At 43.5% G+C, this 22,122-nt stretch overlaps 1 protein-coding gene across 1 annotated transcript in view; it reads right to left on the bottom strand.

Moving 5' to 3' along the window:
* NEDD4L (NEDD4 like E3 ubiquitin protein ligase) overlaps positions 1-22,122 on the bottom strand; it is a 413,015-nt gene that overhangs the window by 218,998 nt on the left and 171,895 nt on the right. The window contains exon 3 of the mRNA XM_075067477.1: positions 899-980. Within this exon, the coding sequence (XP_074923578.1) occupies positions 899-980 (82 nt within the window). The remainder of the gene's footprint in view (positions 1-898; positions 981-22,122) is intronic.

Raw genomic sequence — 22,122 nt, 5'->3', positions numbered from 1 at the left:
GTACTGACATGGTGATGCAGTGTTTTGAAGCTGAGGTTCTCTCAATTTCTAATTGTACTTTATTTGTAATGATAAAATGAAAGTGGAGGTCGTCTGTTTTAAAAGTCTCTTTTCTGGTGTCCTTTTTTACTCTACAAATGGGGAGTTCTCGTCAAGCTAGAAAAACTGTATAGTAGGGGGGGAAAAAAATCAGTGAAATTATGATACCAAAGAGAAAACAGATCAAAAACGTTTTAAATAATTATCGTAAAATAGGATAGAATACTAGGGCATGACTTTTCTTTTAAGCTTTATTAAAATTATGGCTTTTTCCCTTTTTGCCCTAACATCCGGTCAACTTTAATTGTAAGGAAGCAGGTAACCACTAAAATTTTGGCCTAATAGTGTCTTTACACTTTCCACTGAAGCTTGAAATTAAAAGAAAACTAAGAAAAAAAAATACCTTTATGTTTGGTACCAGTTGGAAATGATTTTTTAAAACAACCTTCAGAGATTATTCAAAATGAATTTCAGTAGTTCACAATTCCACCCTACATTTTAAGGCTCACATCAAATATTTTCAAATAGATATAGAAAGACTTGGGAATTAATAGCTTAATATTATTTTTAAGTAAATCCTACAAACACAAGCAACACTGCAATTCAGCACATTAAACCTCAGCTGAGAAGTTTTTGATATAAAGTCATTATTTTATGGTTCACAGTCTGCACTTGGCTACAGGCAAATACATGCAACTGGCTTGGAAGAGTTTGATAAAAAAGAAAATGTTATCCAATATACATACAAACATTCACAGACAATATCTTTAAATCAATAGTGTAATATCATGTAGAGAAGAAGCATACTCTAACATTCTCAGTACTTCCAGAACACAGTGAAGTAAGAACCACTACCTACCTTTTTTATAGTTTTTGTCTGCACCAGAGCAAGTTCTCTGTTCTCATCTGCTACATACAGGGAAAGTTTCACATAGGGGTCACTGCAAAAGAAGGTGTCACACTTAATATGGTTATAGTTTTACTGACAACTATAATAGATGCAAATTCAGTGTGAATTGTTCATTTAGTCTCATTACACAAATTAATAGCTTCAAATACACCTAGTAAAAAACTTGTTTACTGCTGCAAAATTCTCAGTATTAAACCTACTTTAACATTATTTAATGAACAAGTGCAAACAGAAATGTGTTAAAGACTAATTATAGTATCAGAAAATGAACTGAACATCTGTTTTTTTTCCACATAACAAGAAAAGGCTGAGATGAGCAGCTACCTGAGATGAGCGTGCACTTAAATGACCAAAAAAATAGTGTGTGTATGTATATGTACACACACACACACACACACACACACACACACTCTATATATATTTATATAATAAAATTACAGAAATCTAGAACTGGAAAGGACTTTGATAGTCCCTGTACTGAAGCAGGACTAAATATTATCCAGAGGATGTACACTGTCAGGCCTTGTCAACTTGAAGACACTTAACTTGCCTAAGTAATTCTTAACTATTTATATTCTGCAGATCTTCATTCAATTTCCCATTTGTCCACCATAGCCATTTAAAAGAAATAAATGTTTTTGTTTCACTCAGAATTAAAATAGTAATTGACCAAATTCTAACCTTTGGGTTTTGGAAAAGGTCTATTGAAAATGGCGGGGGCCAATAAGGATAGAGACAGGAATGATCTTTACTGGCCAAGTGGTCGCTGTTTTATATCATAAGATATCTCCTAATACACATGTACTGGCACCAGTCAAGTGGGGTGGAGGGTGAGGAGTTAAGACCACAGACTCTCAGCATGACCCTTCTTTCTGATGTTCTAATCCATAGCATTCCAACGTTTCCTGGGCCTATCTGGCTCCTCTTACTCCCAAGCCTGAGGCAATCACCACGTCTTCTACTAGTGCCTGGGTCACTATGTGAATCTAATCCCCTTCTCTGGTGAAGCTGGGCTAATACCAAATTTGTAGGAAGGAGGTATTATCCCCAACTCCCAAACCCACAAAGGCCGTAGGCAGCTGCCATTCCCTTCCATATTTAATTTTATCTCCATTGAGGGAAAATCTCACCCATGCAGCCAAGACCAGCTGCTACAGCTCCACTAGCCTCCAAACTCTTTCCTTACCTGATTTCATCTCTCGGGAAGGAGAAAAGTAAACCCATTCTTAATATGGCCCTTAGAATCCCATATGTTATGCTCTCTTCATTCTTCCCTCCCTCACCTACGGACAAGAGCCTTCCTGAAGAAAGTGGTGAAGTGCTAGGGTAACATCTAGGGCCACATTTTCCGCCAACACTGGAGATTTTCCTAGGAAGGAGACTGGGTGGCCCAAATGGAGTACACACTTTGAAGTGGCATGTTATTGTGATCCAGCAGAGGGATTAGTGAGTCCTATTGCATCAAAGCTGCACAGTGGGCCATCCAGTCTCATTCCTAGGAAAATGTGCAAGGCAGTACTGAGAAGTTTCAAAGTATACGAAAGAACTCTCACAGGAGTTGAAGGAGAAGAGAACCCGGTATGCTACAGGAACCTGAACTGCCCCATACCAAGCTTGTGCAACTCCCAGTACCACCATTCACTCTGGGGTATCAACTGCAGCCTGCCCTTCATGGTTTAAGTGGCAGCAAATTGGTAGGACCCAACAAATCAATTAACGCATCCTGCTGCTACACAGCGGAGAAGCAGAATAACCTCACACAGACTCAACACCAGAATGTGGGACTGGACCATTCACTCCACCTAAAGAGGAAGGAAATTCTTATGAGAGTAGTAGCTAGACTGCTGGACTCCTTCCATGTCATCTTTCCGAGAATGCAACACAGCCAATGGGATGGAATCTGGGCCTGACAGGAGAAAGGATGCACAGGACAGATTCAGATGATCATCCAAATTATTTGAAAGGATTTTCTGAATCGTTCATGTTTGCATCCCCACTACTTTTCACTAACTGAAATCTAATTGACTAACTAAACTACTTGATAGTATCGCTATGGTGCGCAAGTAAATTTACACCACACAAGAAGTTTAATTTACCTTTGAAAATGAAATATCACAGTAGGATGAAGAAAAGAAAAAATAAATACTCCACACTGTGCAGATCATTATATCAATAGCTGAACTGCTGAAAATGTAATTAAATTCACAGTAATCACCATGGTTTAAATGAGATTAAAGCATCATATTAATAACAAAAAATGTATCTAATTCAATGGAACTGTAGATTATTTAATGCATAACATTTACTATCTAATATTTACTGTTACAATAACCTAATAAAAATGCAGAGTGTACTAGACACTAATTGAAAATCAGGCTATTTTGTTAGACTTAGTAAAATGTTGCCTGGTGGGGAGGAGGGCAATGTCCAGCCATACCAAATGCACCTCTCGGCCTCTGGCCTCCCACAAGGCCTAAATATCCTTCACGCTATCTTGCTTTCATTGTCTCCGACCTACCATCACTGGCTGAATTTCTAGCTCACTCTGTTCAACCACTGGAGGTGGTGTGTAAGGAATGGTATTGAAAGATTATCACAGCTATTAAAAATTCAAAGACAGATTCTGACCTTGCTCATACCAACATAAATCTGGAAGAGAAAACCTATTCAATTTTATAGAATTAACCCTTGTATAAAAGAGATCATAATAAGGCTCTCAGACTTCCAGCTGTGTTGTATAATAAAAAAAAATGTGAGAGGGCTGCTCAGTAATCAATCTGGCATTCGGAGTATACATGTACATTAAGCATGACATGTCAATGGAAGGGACCAGCTTGTCATATTGGAGTTTCAGCTTCAAGTGTACTCTTTTTAAAGGATTTAGCTCTTCGGTCACTTTACCTTCAATTCCCCTCATGCAGAGCAAATCTCTGCACTTCAGAAATATGTATCTCAAGACATCAAGTAAAAAGTTCTATCCAGAAAAGAACAGATAGAACATACTGGCCCAACAGCAGGGATGGCCAGACCCTAACTGGCATATACATTTACATACTGTACAAAAAGCAATAGAAACAACCATGTCAGCTTGCACTTCTAAACATGAACATTAACAGGTGACTAGAAACTGTTTGCTAACTGCAATAAAAGCAAGACTGCATTATACTAACAGAGCCATTAGAAAGAACAATTTGGACATTAGCCTGTGTATCATTTGTTTTTAAATATTAATGAAATATTACAAATATTTAACAGCTTTTTTGCCTTTGATTGCTTCAAGTTAAGTCCATTGTGCAACCACCATTTCATGTAACTTCAAGTTATTTACTTCCCTACTAACCTATGCACTTGAGCTGTCATTTCTATACAATTTTTATAGATCCAATCAATTTGAAGGAAAACGTAAACAGACACTCCAGAGACACTGAATGATTATACATTCACTCAAGAAAAATCGTGTCAGTAAACAAATCCTAGAATTCCAATCAATAGCAGAGATTATACCAGCCACCTATGCACAGCAAAGTGTGAAATTAAGAGACTCGGGTACCTAGTGTCATTGCAAGACTGAGAAGCAATAAGAAACATATGCTTTGTGACTAGTCTGTAATTAAGCTATTTTGGAATTCAGTCCTGCAAGAAAAGTAAAAACATTTTGGAATGTTACCCACTCCTCCCTTTCTCTCAGCCCATATTCTTTCTAACTGAATTATCACCTTCACTTTAAAGAGGGGAAAAAAATCTGTTACTAACCTTTCTGTAACTGTTGCACATGTCCATTCCAACATAGGTGTGTGTGTACCCTGAGCACAGTTGCTGGAAATTTTTTCCCTTAATGGTACCTGTCCGGTTGGCACTAATGCCCTCTGATGCCGCGCGATCACAAATGTCAGTTTAAGGGGCCCTGCCAACCCCGCACCCCTTTGGTTTCTTCTTATCGACTGATTCCATAAAAGGGGATGGAGGACGGGATTAGGAATGGACATATGCAATGTATCTTGAACAACAATTACAGAAAGGTTAGTAACTGTTCTTTCTTCGGGTGTTCACACATGTCCATTCCAATGTAGGTGACTCATAAGCAGGTGCACAGGAGGTGGCCTTGAAGTTCAAGAACAAGCTGACTGCAAGACTACGTGGCTGAAGTTGGCATCTCTAGCCTTTTGGGCAATGGCACAGTGTGCTGAGAACATGCGCACCAAGGACCAGGTTGCTGCCCTGCAGATGTCCTGAATAGGAACTTGCGCTAGAAAAAACAGTCAAAAAGGCCCGTGATCTTGTGGAATGAGCAGTCAGGTTAGCTAGAGGCAGGATGCCATACATGAGGTAATCCAAGACAAAATCCTCTGGGCGGAGATGGGAAGGGCCTTCATTCCCCCTGTTATCACTATGAACAGCTGAGTCAATCTACAGAACAGTTTAGTCCTTTGTATATAGAAAGCTAAAGCCCGTCTAACATCCAAGGAGCGTAGGAACTGTTCCTCTGTTCGCATAAAGTTTTGGATAGAATACTGGCAGAAAGATTGCTTGACTGCAGTGGAATTGTGAGACCACCTTTAGGAGGAAAGTCCGGTGTGAGCGCTGCTGTACCTTATCCTTGAAGAAGACCGTATACAGGGGGCCCGTATTGCCAAAACCCTTCTGGCCGAAGTGATGGCCATAAAGAAAGCCGCTTTTCAAGAGAGGTGCAACAGCAAGCATTGCTAGCAGCTCAAACGGTGGACTCATACATTTGGGCAGGACAAGGTTTAGATCGCAGGGAGGAATCGGTTCTTTTACCTGGGGAGTGTACTCTCTCCTGACCTTTAAGGAAATGGATAACTATCTTGTGTGAAACACTTGGCAACTAGGTCAATGGGAACCAGCGCCCATGCAAAGGCCATTTTGGAACCTATGGAGGTTTCCCCCAGGCCAGGGCACGATCTCAAGATGTTCACACACTGTGGCCTTGGATAGTAGGCATCTCCAGTACCATACCATGAGACCCCTGACCCAGACTTTGGTGCTGAGCCTGGTACCGAGCCTCAGGAAGAAATCCTGTGAGAGTCTCGGTCAAGACAAGAGGGAGGGATGGAGGCTCCTCAGCCAGTCACAGCCTCTTCCTCTTCCCCAGATGAGGTAGTGGTTGCAGCATGTGTGTCCCCACCTCAAGATGACAACAAGGCCTACCAGGACTTATTAAAGCAGTTGTGTATGCATCATAATACAGCCTGCATTTCCCTCTTTTCTATTTTTAAACCACACGCCCTGGTTCATTCAGTGCACAGGAGAAATCACCAAGTATGCAAATTAAATAGAGGGAGAGAGTGGTGGATTCTTTCTCAGGTCAAAATGTGACTGCTTACTTAGCATGGGACAGTAAATGTAGCACTGTGCACAGGGTGGGTAGGGGAGGGTGAGAAAATCAGACTTTTCCAGTGTTCCGATTTTCCTATCGTTTGTCAGGAAACCAATCACATGCAAACACAAAATGTGCATTTGAGATCAATCCCCACACGCTAATTAGTGGCTGACATTTATTTCAAATTCCCCAAGATATGTTTACAAAAAGCGGTTGGGGGGGGAAGGGGGTGGCAGAGTGAGACACTGGGATACAGACACCGTGAAACTGAAAGTTCTGGCGCAACCTTAACAATGGTATTGCTACTGTAAGACCAAAATGTTAAACTTAGAGGAATGCTGAGGATGTTAAGTAATCTGACATGTAAATTTACAAGTGTTAGGTCTCTAGTAATACTCTGCTCATATGAATTTAAATCAGTCTTTTTTTTTTTTTTTTTTTTTTTTTTAAGTTTTATGCCACTTCTTCGCCCACCCTCCAACCCCACTTTCTATGGTAATAGGAAACACCACTCTGATATACTTTTAAAAAAGAAAACAACATTGAATATATAAACGTGTATGATTAAATTCCAGTGCTGTTCTTCAGGCCAGTAATTCCTCACAACTGATATGCCTGAGAAAATGCTCTTTTATGCACTTCAAATATTATTTCTCAAAATAAATCACCACTACACATTTAATCAAGCATTCTTGCCAGTACACCAGCATAACTGAGCATGTTGATACATCTCTCAGAACAGTATTCAGTACTTGGCAAGCACTGCTGCAGATGCACCCAAGCAGCAGCTCTCAACCTGTCCAGACTACTGTACCCCTTTCAGGAGTCTGATTTGTCTTGCGTACTCCAAGTTTCACCTCACTTAAAAACTACTTGCTTACAAAATCAGAGAGAAAAATACAAAATGTCACAGCACACCATTACTGACTCTCATTTTTACCATATATTATAAAATAAATCAATTGGAATATAAATATTGTACTTACATTGCAGTGCATAGCATATAGAGCAGTTTAAACAAGAAACTGTCTGTATGAAATTTTAGTTTGTGCTCACTTCACTAGTGCTTTTTAAGTAGCCTGTTGTAAAACTAGGCAAATATCTAGATGAGTTGATGGACACCCTGGAAGACCTCCGTGTATCCCATGGGTACGTGTACCCCTGGCTGAGAACTACTGCACCTGAGGAAGCACTTGCGAAAAATCAAGCATTTGTTGAATAGACAGACAGTTTTGCACCTAATTGGTCATCACATGTACTTATTTTTTCTAAGTGTTTAAGGCCAACAGCGACCACCAGATCATCTGACCACTTGTGTCTAACAGGCCACTAATACAACCAAGCACCTGCACTCTAAACCCAACAACTCACATTAGACCAAAAGTAATATAAACCTATGGAGACTAAACTAGCATATGCCACAGGGAGACCATGCTACACCAGTGTCAGAGACCTCTGCGATGCAGGGAAATGATTAAATGAGATATACCCAAGTGACCTGTACCCACACAATGCACAGGAAGGTGAAAGTGCCCAACGTCACTGCTAATCTGACCTGGTGGAAAAGTCCTTCCAGACTTCACATACAGCACTCAGACCGTGAGCAGGAAGCAGCCAGCCCAGCACCTGACAGAATGCTCAGTGCCACGTCCAGAGGTGAAAGTAACTTAAAGGACATACTGATACACCGGAGTCCTGAGCAGGGCGGGGTCTCGACCGGAAAAGGCAAGGTCTTGCAAGATTCAAAGGCCTTGGGGATCCCTTTAAATCACCCTGGAGCTACCAGCTGCAGGGGCTCAGCTATGGGGCTCGGGGCAAATTAAAGGCCCCAGGACACTGGCCGCCATGGAGCTCTGGGCCCTTTAAATCACCACAGGAGCCCAGCCGCGGCTATCCCAGGGCAGCAGGGCTAGGGCTAGGGCTGGGGTAGCAGAGGCAGGGCTCCGGAGGTGATTTAAAGGGCCCAGAGCACCAGTTGCTTCATCTAATTTCCAGCCTGAATTTGTTCATGGCCAGTTGATATCCATTTGTTCTTGTGCGGGGTTAGGGGGTGGGTGGGGGCTGAGGGGTGGCGGGGCATGGCTATTTTCACCCAGGGAAAGATACAAAATGGATTCACTGAAGTTTTAAACATAACAGAGGCAATCTTTTCTCTTTTACAAAATTTTAATAAGTTCAGTAACAATTTTTTTGACTACACACTGATCGTCTAGCCATGCATAGGACATTTCGTAGATACAAAAAAGTAATGAAAAGCAAGAGATCATAAGTTTATATGAGTACAAATTCAATTTGCACCACTTTCTCCAGTCAGTTACAAAGTGATGGTCATTAATTTAAATGTCTTGTCATTGTTTTTGTTTGATTTTGTACTTTTCCGAGGAAAACGTTATAAAAAACTAAGTACAGTGAGGGACATAATCCACAAGACTTGAAATCTCATGAGTTATTTCAGCCACTCCCTAAAAAATTCATAGCAGAGTATACATGAAAAGCACAGCCTATGCAACTCCAGGCCAACAACTGGATGAGGGGAAAAACAAACCAAGAAAAAGATCCTGAAGAGGCAACTAACTGCCAGTTTGAGAAAGCAGTTGCTGGATCAGCATGCAGAAGCAATTAAATGGTGATGTCACTTGTTGGATCAGCCTGGTTGAAGTATTTAAGTAACACATGTATGCAAAAATACACCATTTTCAGCCTGGGGTCTGGGTATAAAATATATGGAACGTCAAACTATTATTTTTCCTTCAACTGACTAATCTCAAACATGTAGCCTTATAAACACAGGATATTAATCAGAAATCCAGTTAAAGTTACTTCAAACAAAATATGCTGAGAAGCAGCAATTATATTCTACAGTGAGTGTATATATCCATTCAAAATCTCTCCTCTGATCAGGTGTGTCATTTCTCTTTGTGCTTTGTAGCTGGAACACTGCTTAACCTGTGCCAGGGCTGAGCCCTGGCACCTCTCCGCTTGGCAGCTCATAACCACAGCACCTCTGAGCTTGCTGCATCAGTTATGATAGTTTAAAAAAAAATTGCTTAAGTCCCAGCATTACAAATTAAGCACTGAGCTGGAGACCCTTAAAGATGAGGTAACATCCTTGAGAAACAGCAAGAACAGAAGTACATACATGGGTAGCCTATATATATTCTTAGCTAATTTTTTACACAATGTTTTTCAAATTTGTACTTAAAATCTTTCTAGTCTTCAAAAGGACTCTTCAGGAGGGGTGAAATCAAATGCCATATTTCAGTGGTTCTCAAATTGTGGTACATAAGCTGCAGTCAGGTGGTATAGTTGAGTTTAAATTTTATAATATCAGACTCAGAATCCATTCTAACTAGATTGCTTAAGAGTTACAGAAGTCCTGTACCACAGAATTTGCAGGCTGAGATGCAGTATACTGTCAGAATTATTGCCCTACATTGCAACAGACCATTGATCATGGTTGGTCTGGCCATATAATAATTTTTTTTACGCCTCAGTCAATTGGTGTTTAGTTATGTACAGCAGATCTTCGGGTGAGATCTGAAGTATTAGAACCAATCTTGGAATCCTATCAAAACAAAACCACGTACTATGTATAATCTGCATGTCATCACAGCCTCCGCCTCCAAATACCTGATGCCCCTTTCAAACACAATAGATGAAATCCTGGTCCCACTGAAGTCAATGGGGGTCAGGATTTCACCCCATAGCTCCATTCTGCAGCCAAAGCATTTCAGTTCTCAAATTCTGGGCTATATTTGTTCCTGATGTTGAAACAGTACAGAAAGGGAGGAAGACATGCTCCACAGTAGTATCTACAGCAGGGCCGGCTCCAGGCACCAGCCCAGCAAGCAGGTGCTTGGGGCAGCCAAGGAGAAGGGGCGGCACACCGGGCTCTTCGACAGCAATTCAGCAGCGGGTCCCTCGGTCCCTCTTGGTGGGAAGGACCTGCCGCCGAAGAAGAAAGTGGCGCAGTGGAGCTGCCACCGATAGCCTTTTTTTCCCCCCCTCGCCGCTTGGAGCAGCAAAAACCCTGGAGCCAGCCCTGATCTAGAGTCACTACATTCCACTGTGGCTAGGTTTACACCAGGAGTGGCCAACCTGAGCCTGAGAAGGAGCCAGAATTTACCAATGTACATTGCCAAAGAGCCACAGTAATACATCAGCAACCCCCCATCAATTGCCCCCTGCTTCCAGTGCCTCCTGCCCACCGGCAGCCCTGCCAATCAGCACCTCCCTCTTCCTTCCCCACCTCCCAATCAGCTGTTTCGTGGGGTGCAGGAGGCTCAGAGAAGGTGAAGAGCGAGAGCACAGCAAACTCAGGGCAAGGGGTGGGAAGGGGTCGAGTGGGGGCAGGGCCTGTGGCAGAGCCAGGGGTTGAGCAGTGAGCACTCCCCGGCACATTGGAAAGTTGACACCTGTAGCTCCAGCCCTGGAGTCGGTGCCTATACAAGGAGCCGCATATTAACTTCTGAAGAGAAGCATGTGGCTCTGGAGCCACAGGTTGGCCCCTAGTTTACACTATGACCACTGGCAGCAGCATGTAGGGTACGTGTAGCTATATGTCACAGTGAAAAGCAAGCTTCATCCACACTGCAGTGTGTAGTACAGGTCAGTGAAAGACTCTGGCAGCAGGCAAAGGCTTCAACAGCACCCCGCTGCTGGAGCCTCTAACTCAGGGGTCGGCAACCTTTCAGAAGCAGGGTGCCGACTCTTCATTTATTCACTCAAATTTAAGGTTTCGCGTGCCAGTAATACATTTTAACAAGGTCTCTTTCTGTAAGTCTATAATATATAACTAATCTATTGTTGTATGTAAAGTAAATACGGTTTTTAAGATGTTTAAGAAGCTTCATTTAAAAATTAAATTAAAATGCAGAGCCCCCCAGACCAGTGGCCAGGACCCGGGCAGTGTGAGTGCCACTGAAAATCAGCTCGCATGCCGTCTTCGGCACCCGTGCCATAGGTTGCCTCCACTACTCTAATCGCAGTGAGGAAAGGCAGTGGGGAAATGCCCTGCTGGAGCCTTCTCCCTCCCCTGCCCCCGCAGTCAGTCTCTGTGGAGAGGAAAGGTTCGGCAGCAGACAGGCATTGGGATAGTACACCACTGGTGTAGACAACTTGGACAAGTGAAGAACCATGTAGGGTATGTAATCATGTACATACCCCACGCTTCCAGTGTGTATTTACCGGCATAAGCCATGCCTTGCTGGCTGTTAACACACATGCAAGGGGGGCTCTGTGTATTTGGACTCTATGCGCTACCAAAAAAAGCATGCAGCATAGATATGCCTCTGTGAATTCAGATGATATTTACCCATCCTGTGTTTGTAATCCTAGGGAAGCGGATACCAAAATCAGGCTTTTACAATTATTTTTTGTAAGCAAACATCTTAAAACTAAAATGAAAACAAGGAGTGCAGTGGCACCTTAAAGACTAACATTTATTTGGGCATAATCTTGTGGGTAAAACCCCACCTCCTCAGATGCACCGGACTCCTCGTTTTTTGTGTGGATACAGACTAACATGGCTACCCTTCTGATACTTAAACTAAAATGGTTTTTTAAAAAATTGTTTCTAAAGTCTGATTTTTTAAAAACAACTTAAAACATAGGTAGCATTTTTAACCCTTAAACCTTAAACTGTAACCCAAACCATTTTTTAATTTGTCTTTGATGACCAAAATGTGGCAAGTCTGCAGAGAATATACTTGCATAGCTACATCACCATAGCTATGACAGTATAATCCCATAGTGTAGACACAGCCTACTTGCACAGAAGGGGTTTTTCCAATGGGGTAGTAACACAATTTCCTTGAACAATGGTAGTTAGGTTGAAGGAAGTGTATTTCCATCAACATAGCTACATCTACACTGGGGATGAAGTCAGCGTAGTCAGGACTGCGGATTTTTCATACCCCTGATGCAATTATGTCAGCCTAACTTGTAAGTATAGGCTAAGCCTTAGACCAAACTCCAGGCTGGTGTGTGAAGAAAAATTACTGTCATTGTAATGGATCTGAAAATAACCATGCATAAATCGGGCACATTCCAAGTGAATCTGTTTTGTAGTTGAAGCATATCTGTTTTTAAAACAAGAGGAAAGTTTATAGGTTTCTTGTTTGCATAGAGACCAAGGTTGTGAATATAATGGGCCAAATTCTGTCCTGATTCGCACCTTACACAACCCCACTGACTTCAAGGGGCTGCAGAGCATGTGAATTCAGGAGCATCTGGCCCATCATTACTGAAGTTAAATAACTAGAGCTGATCAAACTATTAGTTCTGAATAATATTCATGGTGAGTTTAGCCCCTTTTTATATTTTGAGAGTCACTTGCATGAAAATCCTGATTTTGATTAGTCAGCCATCAGTATTCATTGGAATTCTTTGAATCCATTGTAAGCCTTTTGGTTTTTCATGAATTGTTCACTTCAGCTATTTATTATTCATTATTTGCATTGGGATCATTTAAGTCATATGGTATTGGCTCTGATCCACCATTAGATTAAGAAAATCCTTCATAATATGAACAACACACACTCAACTTTCAAGTTCACAACATTCCTTCTAAAATAAATAGAAGTGTCAGGACTCAAACATTCACAAATACATGGTGGTCATCCCCAGATACTCAAGACGAATAATAAACCTACACCAATCATTGCAAACACAACTCAGCACTTTTAATAGTGAAAATAATCATCAATCAAGTTTTAGATTCAAATAATTTAACTAGTTCTTAAAAAAAAAAGAATCACCATCACCTTTAATAAACGTGTTTTGTTTTCTGGTTGGTTGAAAATGAAATCTAAGATATTTACATATATAATATTCCTTCTAGTAAGAACTAGCTCACTGGGTGTTTTTGCTTGTATAATGACAGGTTTCAGACAGGCAGGAATGGGTTTTTTAACATTCCTTTACATTTAACTCTTAGCGCTGGTTATATTCATCAAACAATTTAATAAATGAGACAGTTTCAGTACAATCAGAAAACAAACTTCTTTCTATGCTGTTCTGCAAGTTTGATCAAATATGACATTTACAAACATTCCAGGCTGCAGGGCTAAGATCACATCCTAGAGCATGCATAATTAGGGTTACCAATTTTGGTTAGTCATATTCCTGGAGACAGGGTTGGCAACCTAATACATAATTAAACTACAGTAGAACTTTATCCCAAACCTCTTTTTGTCAATAACAGCAACCTGTAAATCTGCAATGAGCAGCAAATGTTTCATCCAACTGGCAACCTAATTTGAGTCTACTGCGAATAGGCAACTGAGATGTATTTGATTTTAGTAAGTTGCTAATTTAGCTGTAAAATTCTTAAGATTTACTGCTGGAACAAGTTGCCTTTTATCTTGACAAATAAAACCATACAGCAGATTGTGTCGGGCAATTAAATCTGTACAGGCTATTTGGCTGGATGCTCCAAGGGTTCTGCTCAGTTTTGTTCCCAAATTTACATACTTCACATTATTTAATAGACATACTGCCCAGGATCTCTCTTTCAGCTTTATTTGTTCTCTTTAAACAGGGAAGGGAAATGGACTCAGGAATCCATTGTAACTTTCTTGGAATATGAATTATAGGTGTAGAAATTTCTACTAGATAGTGTGCAATGGCAGGTAGCCAGATAAGGATTAGCTATTCAATTTACAGAGTACACTATTGCCATTCACAAGCACAATATCAGAGGATTCAAATGTACTATCCTCTGCATCAAAAAACGGTTCCAGTCCACAATCTCCACCATATTGATTTTGGCTGGCTGCCTTGCTCCATTATTCTGTTCTGTATCCATGCTTCCCACTGCATCCTTTTATGGCTGATTCTATGCAAGGAGATCCAAATCCAGCTTGACGGTCACATATCAGCCTTCGGTTTTGCAGGGCTGGACACTGCACGTCAAGTGAGCATATCTGATTTTGAGATTAATTTTTGGATTAGAAATGCACTTTGACTCTCCAAAACTTTCTGCTTCTCCTAGATATGGCCATTTGTTTCCACTGGGAAATATCACTGGAGATAGGAAGATAACCCCCTCCACAGAAATAGTCAGTGGTTAAAGAGCCTGTCAGAAAACCCTTTAAAAGGTTTAGATGCAGATATCACTTAACACAGAGGTTCTCAAACTCTGGTCCACATACCATTTCAGGCAGGCACCAGCACGGCTTCACTAATTAGGTGCCTGGACCCTGGAGAAGAAGCACATGTGAGGTGAGGTGGTGGCCTTGGGGGGAGGGGGAATAGAGTGTAGGGGGCAGGGGCGGCTCTAGCTTTTTTGCCACTCCAAGCACGGCAGGTAGGCTGCTTTCGGTGGCATGCCTGCGGGAGGTCTGCTGATCCTGCAGCTTCGTCGTACCCACCGCCGAATAGCCGCCAAATCTGCAAACCTCCCGCAGGCAGGACCTCCCGCAGGCCGTTCTCGCAGGACACCCCCCGTGGCTTGCCGCCCCAGACATGCACTTGGAGTGCTGGTGTCTGGAGCCGCCGCTGGTGGGGGGGAATTTGGGAATACAGGCCTGCAGCGGACGGAGAAAGAGGTGACTTTCCCCAGCTCCAGGGCTGTGGCTGCAGAGGAGAGATGGCCCTCCTTCCCAGCCTCCGCTCTGTGGCTGCTGTGGTGGGAGAGACTCCACCCACACTTCCCAGCCCCAGCTTAGGGGCTGCTGCAGTGGGAAAGAGAGAGCACATCCATCACATTAGAGAAGTAAGACTACTGATATTAAAATAGGAATTGTGCGCTTTTACTGGCAGAACAAAAAAATTAATAAAGATTTTTTTTTTAATATAGCCTTTTATCCAAAGCATTTTACCATAGTTAGTTAACAGTACAAACAACATTTGGAAAGACCATTAAGTAGTCCGCCGAGATCCTCAGCAATTTTCAAGTGGTCTGCGAAAAAAAAAGTCTGAGAAACACTAACTTAATAGATATATCTATAAATGGTTTGTTCAATGAAAAGAAAAAGTCCTTTTCCCATTACTGCCAGCAATTTGCAGTGGAGCAGGAAGGGCAGCCAAACATGTGTATGTTATCTTTACAAAATAATGAACTTCATACCAAAGGCTCATCCCATCAACATGTCTAGAAAGAGCAAATTATACATTAAACGAGGAGGATAATTTTTAAAAGGGAAGAATTATTCTAACACTGGAGAGTCGATAACTTTTTCTGTTCAACATCAGATGAACCAGATAGAAAATGATCTTCCATTTCCTACACCTTATCAAGGTATCGTCTTAAGAAAAATTACTACAGAGCATAGTGTCTCTGAGTAAGCGTTGGCAGGATTGGGTCCATAAGCAGTAAACCTGTACGTCTTAGGCTTTGTCTACACTGAACTTCCGTCGGTAAAATTTTTGTTGTTCAAGGATTGAAAAAAATACCCGCTCGGACAAAAGTTTTACCAACAAAAAGCACTGGTGTGAGAACTCTCTCCTGCCGACAAAGAGCGGCTACACTGCGCACCTTTTAGCGGCACAGCTGTGTTGCTAAAAGGTGCATAGTGCAAACATAGCCTTATTAAATTGCCAAAGGTATCCACATACCTAGCAGAAAGTAAGTTGTGCGATCTTGGCATCTTTGAGAAAGTATCAGGCAATTCTGAAGTGTCATTTCACCATTTGTGAGTAATTTCTAATAGCAAATAACCTTGGAAAATGTTTTTCTGAGAAGTTCCTAATTATTCAAGCATACCACAATGGCATTTTAAACTTACCACAAAAAACCTACTCAGAACAGTTGTCTAAACATGTGCATGCAGTACTTACATCCAAATGTTATTTCCAAATGAAAAGGAATTAGTGGCATTATTGTTGACTGAGGACAGGGATCATACCATATCTCTATGTGGTGTAAACATGAAAACCATTGCAACTAAATATGAGAAACAAGGCAACGATCAATACCTGAATATGAAGAACCGTAAAACAATATGTATTTGGTTACCACTAAAAAAACCCCCAACCGCGGTGCATTTACTTACACGCTTAACATCCTGTTTAAAAAAAAAAAAAAGTAGTATCGATACAAACGCAGCGAAATGACACCCTAATGAATGAAAATTATAGTAACAGTCTCACTTGAATTTTATCCACTTTGTACTGTCTATATGGGGAACCATAAAATTTTGTTAGTGCTGTCTAATCAGCTTGCTTTTACATACTCTCAGACACCGACCCTAAAACTGACCAGCCAGAAAGGATGCAAAACAGATGCCAGCAAAGGCAAAATTAAGTAGTTCAGCAATACAGAATTAAGTTGGAACACACAAGTATGGCAAAACTCCAGAGGAGTGGGGTAAGACTCCTTAGCTTCTAGTTTTATAAAAAGGAGTTCTACAAATTTTAACTGGTTGAAAGAGAGTCCTGTCAGATTCCGTAAGAGAGACAAGGTGGGGAAGGTAAAAGACAATTACCTTTTCCATAACTGGTGTTCAAGACATGTTACTCATGTCCACTCCACGTTAGGTGTGCGCACTCACCACATGCTCCAGCGCTGGAAGTTTTTCCTTCAGTGGTATGGATAGGGGACCAGCTCTGGCGTACCCTCTGGAGTGATGCGCATGCACTGAGGTATAAGGGGTGCCACTGGCTCCCCTCACCCTTAGTTCCTTCTTGCCGGGACTCTGACAGATGGTAAGGAGAGCAGGTCACAGAACGGACATGAACAACATATCCTGAGGAATACCAGTTACGGAAAAGGTAACTATCTTTTCTTCAAGTGCTTGCTCATGTCCATTCCATGTTAGGGGACTCGCAAACAGTACCAACGGAGGCGGGTAAGAGTTCATGGATGTGTAGCTTGTAACACAGCTCTGCCAAACCCAGAGTCATCCCTAGCCTGGCTGGGTGATGGCATAGTGTGCCGTGAACATGTGAATCCAAGAGAACATTGCAGCTCTACAAATGTCCTGGATGGGAACATGCACCAGGAAGGCCGCCAAGGATGCTTATGCTCTCCTCAAGTAGCCCTTCACCAGAGGCGATGGTGGGACCTACGCCAACTCATAACAGGTCCAGATGCAGGAGATGATCCAGCTGGAGATCCTCAGAGGACACCGGAAGGCCTTTCATCCTTTCCACTATCTCGATTAAGAGCTGGGTCAACCTACAAAAGGGACTGGTATGCACCAAGTAAAATGCCAAGGCACTTCAGACATGCAGCCACCTCTCCTCACTGGTCTTGTGCAGCTTAAGACAGAACACCAGGAGAAAGATGTCCTGGGTGCTTTGGAAGGAAGACACTACCTTTGGCAGGAAGGCCGGATGGCATCACAACTGTATCCTGTCCTTGTAGAAGACCGTATATGGCAGTTCCAAGGTCAGGGCTTTAATCATCTAGCCAATGTCACTGCCACATGGAAGGCAACTTTCCACGATAGGTGGGAAAGGGAACAAGAGCCCAAGGGTTCAGCGGGCTGACATGTGAGTCTGGAAAGAACCAGACTGAAGTCCCACTGGGGGACAGGATCCCTAACAGGAGGGAAGAGCCTTTCAAGGACCTTCAGGAACCTGACCGACATCTCGTGTGAGAACACTGGTTAACCCTGGATCAGCGGATGAAAAGCCAAGATGGCAGCTAGATGAAACTTGATAGAGAAGAGGGCCAGACCCTGATTCTTCAGGAGCAGATATTTCAAAATGGACTTCAGAGAAGAGAGCGTCAGGGACATGCTACGCTCAGACGCCCAGTAGGAGAACCTCATCCACTTTGTCAGGTATGTTGCCCTAGTGACGTAGTTTTTCTGCTTTCCAAAAGGACCTGCTACATCTTCCTGGATCAGGCTTGCTCCTCTGGGTTCAACCATGCCATGCGGTGAAGGGAGGTGAGGCTGGTGTGCAGAAACAGAGAAGGTCCGGGCAGTCCGACAGCTGCCACTGGGTGGGGGTAGGAGGACGCCTGCCAGATCCAACAGCATGCCAAACTGATGCTGGCGCGGCCACGCCGGGGCGATCATAATGATTCAAGCCTTGTCCCTCTTGATTTTTGACAGTACTCTGGTGAGAAGCGGGATGGGCGGGGACACGAACATCAGGACTCCTGACCAGGACAAGAGAAAGGCATTCAAGACAGAGTGCCCTTGCTGAGGCCCTGCAGGGATCAAAACTGATGACAATTCCTGTTCTGCCTGGTGGCAAATGGATCTGCTCAGGGAGTTTTCCACATCTGGACCACTTTTGAGTTGAGCGACCACTCGTGATGAGAGAAGAAGGACCTGCTGAGGCGATCTGCCAGCATGTTCCTGAGGCAGGGAAAGTGACAGACCTCCAGGCAGACTGCATGCTGGATGCAGAAATCCCATAGGTGGAGTGCCTCTTGACAGAGGGCTGACAAGCATGCTCCCCCTTGCCTGTTTATGTAAAACATCGAGGCTGTGTTGTCCATCAGCACTTGAACCACTTGGCCAGATAACTGTGGGAGGAAAACCACTCTGAGCTATTTGAGGTTTATATGCAACTTCAGCTCCTCTGCGGACCACATACCTTGCATCTTAAGCCATGATGGTGAGCGTTAACGCTGGTAAGGTGACCTATGTTGGTAGGCCGGTGACTGTACCGAGTCCCAGTGAAGGCTTTCACAGGATCAGCATAGTACTGAGGGTGAATGGCTATGATGCTCCTAGTACCGAGGTCATGGGATCGTGCATGCCTCGGTAGTTCTACACCACACTACCAGCAACTGACACATCAAGCCTGCAGAGCAATGTCCGGAATCCAGAGACTGGCACTAAGGGCCTTGATTAGTAGATAGCCCTACATCCAAGGTGAGGTGGCTCTGAGCAGTCAAGCACTAGTGAGACACTCCCTGAGGTGGCAAGCGGAGCTGCATTGATGGGGACTGAGAGGTCTAAGGGCAGGCTTACCCCTGGATCTGAGAGCTGCCATCACTGGTGTGGGCAGCACTGGGAGGGACAAAATATCCTGCGATGCCTGCAGGACCTCCGGGGTGAAAGGCATTTCCATACTGCTGTCTGGGGTGGCAGGCGCATCCCAGGATGGACTAACTCACTCAACAGAAGCTGGCGTCTGACTCCCACTTGGAGATGATGAGCCACCCTTCATAGGTCTAGGCTTGCCTCCCACCCTCTCCTTTCCCTTGCGAGCAGAAGACGACCTCTCCTGGTCTTCCTCTTCTTATTGGCAGGTGTCGAGGAGCTGAATTTTCACCTGTCCCACGACAGTACTGGTATGGCGCTCTGCACCGAAGCTGCAGTACTGTGCATGGAGTCTGTTGGAGGCTGCTCCGGTGCCTGTGTCAGCACTGACTCCACAAAGAGCACTTTAAGTTGGATGTTCTACTCTTTTTTCGTGCGAGGCTTAAAGCTCTTGAAGATGCATCACTTGTCACTAATGAGACTACTCGTTTGGCGGTCACTGACTGGCATAGGCTTCCTACAACAGTCGCAGTTCTTAAACCCCAGAGAGCAGGGCATGCACCATCCTGAGGCTAACTCCCATCTGGGACAGTATAATTAACTAAACACACACTCAGGGGACTAATATTAACTGACAGAACTATTTACAATAGAAGGTTCACAATGAACAGTTCTAAAGAAGGAAAGGTTTGCTCAAGCAAAGGAACTTTCCAGCACCGTCACTGGCGGTAAGAAGTAACAGAGGGTTGGGGTAGCCAGTAGTGCCCCTTATAACGCAGCACATGCCCACCACTCCAGAGGGTGCCAGAGCCAGTCCCCTATGGATACCACTGAGGGAAACACTTCTGACACCAGTGCATGTGGCAAGCACACACACCAAACATGGAATGGACATGAGCAAACATTCAAATAATATCTTATTAGACAAACTTCTGTTGGTGAAAGAGTTTTTGAGCTACACAGAGCTCTCCTTTAAAACAAAAATGTTTAATTCAAGATACTAAACACTTAAAAAAAATTTCAAAGAGAAAAAAGTTCTACTGCACTGTTATATGATGGTATTCAACAGCACAGCTACTATTTACTAGCTCATATTGTAAGGTGAGAGCTTCCCCAAAAGGACTGTAATGAGCAAGGAGTGGTGTTCCCAACACTTGGGTAGTGGGGCAGGTTAAAAGCAGCCAAGCTAGGCTGATTGGGAAACCAGTCACAGCTGTGGCCAGCTCAGTCAGAGCCCAGCTGGCCCATATAAGAGGGATGTAGGCCAGAAGCTGAAGGAGTCTCTCTCTGTAGCAGTGGAGAGAGAAGGACCTGGATGCCTGGGAGCAGGGTACCAGAGGTAGAGCAGTGCTGGGGAAAGGCAAGGGGAGCTGAGGAGCTCCAGTCTGGTAAACCCCCAGGCTGCAGGCCTTGGCGAAGGTGTACGAAGTTACTGGGGCTACAGAGGTGCAGCCTGGGAATAGGTAGAGGCAGCTGGTATTAACCCCTTGCCAATGATGATTGGCCATTACAGACTGCAATCAGCCCCAGTGAGCAGGGGGCTAAATGATGACTGGCAGTAGCCACTGAGGCAAGGTGGGTTTAGAGGGCTGGGGGTTCCCCGGGAGGGGAGACCCAGTGTGGGGGGATACTGCTGGGGCAGATCTCTGAGGTAAAGGACACTGGGGTCTGACAGTCAAACACCCCATTACTTGCCTTCATGTGGCAGAGACCTTTTACTAGAAGTAGGGGTATGAAAGGCAGGTACCTGGTGCTTTTAGAATAACCAGATTGGTGGGCCCTTTGGTCTGGGGATACAGAGACAGAATACTAAGAGGAGGAAAATGTTTATGTCAAACTCCCATCCACAGATTAAATGAAGCCTGGCATTGGGTTGTGGCAATATTAGTACCTCACTGTTAGTGGTTCACCCAGTCTACAGAAACAAGGTGGGAAGAGAGTGAGTGTGCACTTAGTCTTACTGGGGAAAGGCCCTCTTACTGTGGTGTATGAATGTTTTCTTTCTGTGGCAAGTTACCAAAGGTCAGTAGTAGACACCAGTTATAAAGAGAGGTGAGACTGGCATCTCTGCCAGGGATTGCTGCCAATGGTAGGAGGGCATTTCAGCCCATGACAGAAGTTTGCCAATCTCAAGCCTGGGAGACTCAGACCAATTGCATTTCTGGCCCTCTGAAGAGTCGGGAGGATAGGCAGTCAGAGCGAAGAGTCAGATGAAAATCAGTAACCTACACAGACAAATAAACCCTGTGACTGTAGGCACCTACGTATTCACATCCAACACACTAATGCATTAAGATTGGTAAAAGATATGCCTTGTGAGGCATCACGATAGCTACTTATTAATATCATTGCAAAATGTATGTGTTAATGTTATATGTCAAGTTATGAATTCCCTCTATATGCTGTTACTAAAACATGTTTAAGGCCAGACAGCCTAGCCTAGGTAAAGATGATAAACAGGCCTGTCCTTGACAAAGGTTCATGGGTTTACATCAATTTACATATTAGCTGTAAACAAAAAGCCATTGAGCTAACCGGCAGGGGTTATATCCTAATCCTGAACTTGAGAGAGAAAGAGTTAACATGGCTCCGAGAGACCCGGGAGACTGAATCCCCAGGTGTCTTCTTGACAAAGCATTCCTTTGGGGATATAAGGAACAGAGAGAGACTCCACCTTTCTCCTTCATTTTGGGAGACAAAGAAACCAAACCATTTGATCTCTGTGATGGGTCCTGGCCAGTAAAAAGCTGGAAGGGAGACTGTAGGTGAGAGAAACCATCTTGAACAAAGGGCTTGGCTACACTTGCAAGTTGCAGCGCTGGCGAGGGGGTTACAATGCTGCAACTTAGCAGGTGTCTACACTTAAAAGCTCAGCCAGCGCTGCAACTCCCTGTTTGCAGCGCTGGCTGTACACCTGGGTCTGCTTCCAGTGTAGCGAGACCAGC

Source organism: Chelonoidis abingdonii, chromosome 6 (assembly GCF_003597395.2).
Source record: "Chelonoidis abingdonii isolate Lonesome George chromosome 6, CheloAbing_2.0, whole genome shotgun sequence".
NCBI classification, from domain to species: Eukaryota; Metazoa; Chordata; order Testudines; family Testudinidae; genus Chelonoidis; species Chelonoidis abingdonii.
This window is presented reverse-complemented; position numbering and strand designations above follow the sequence as displayed.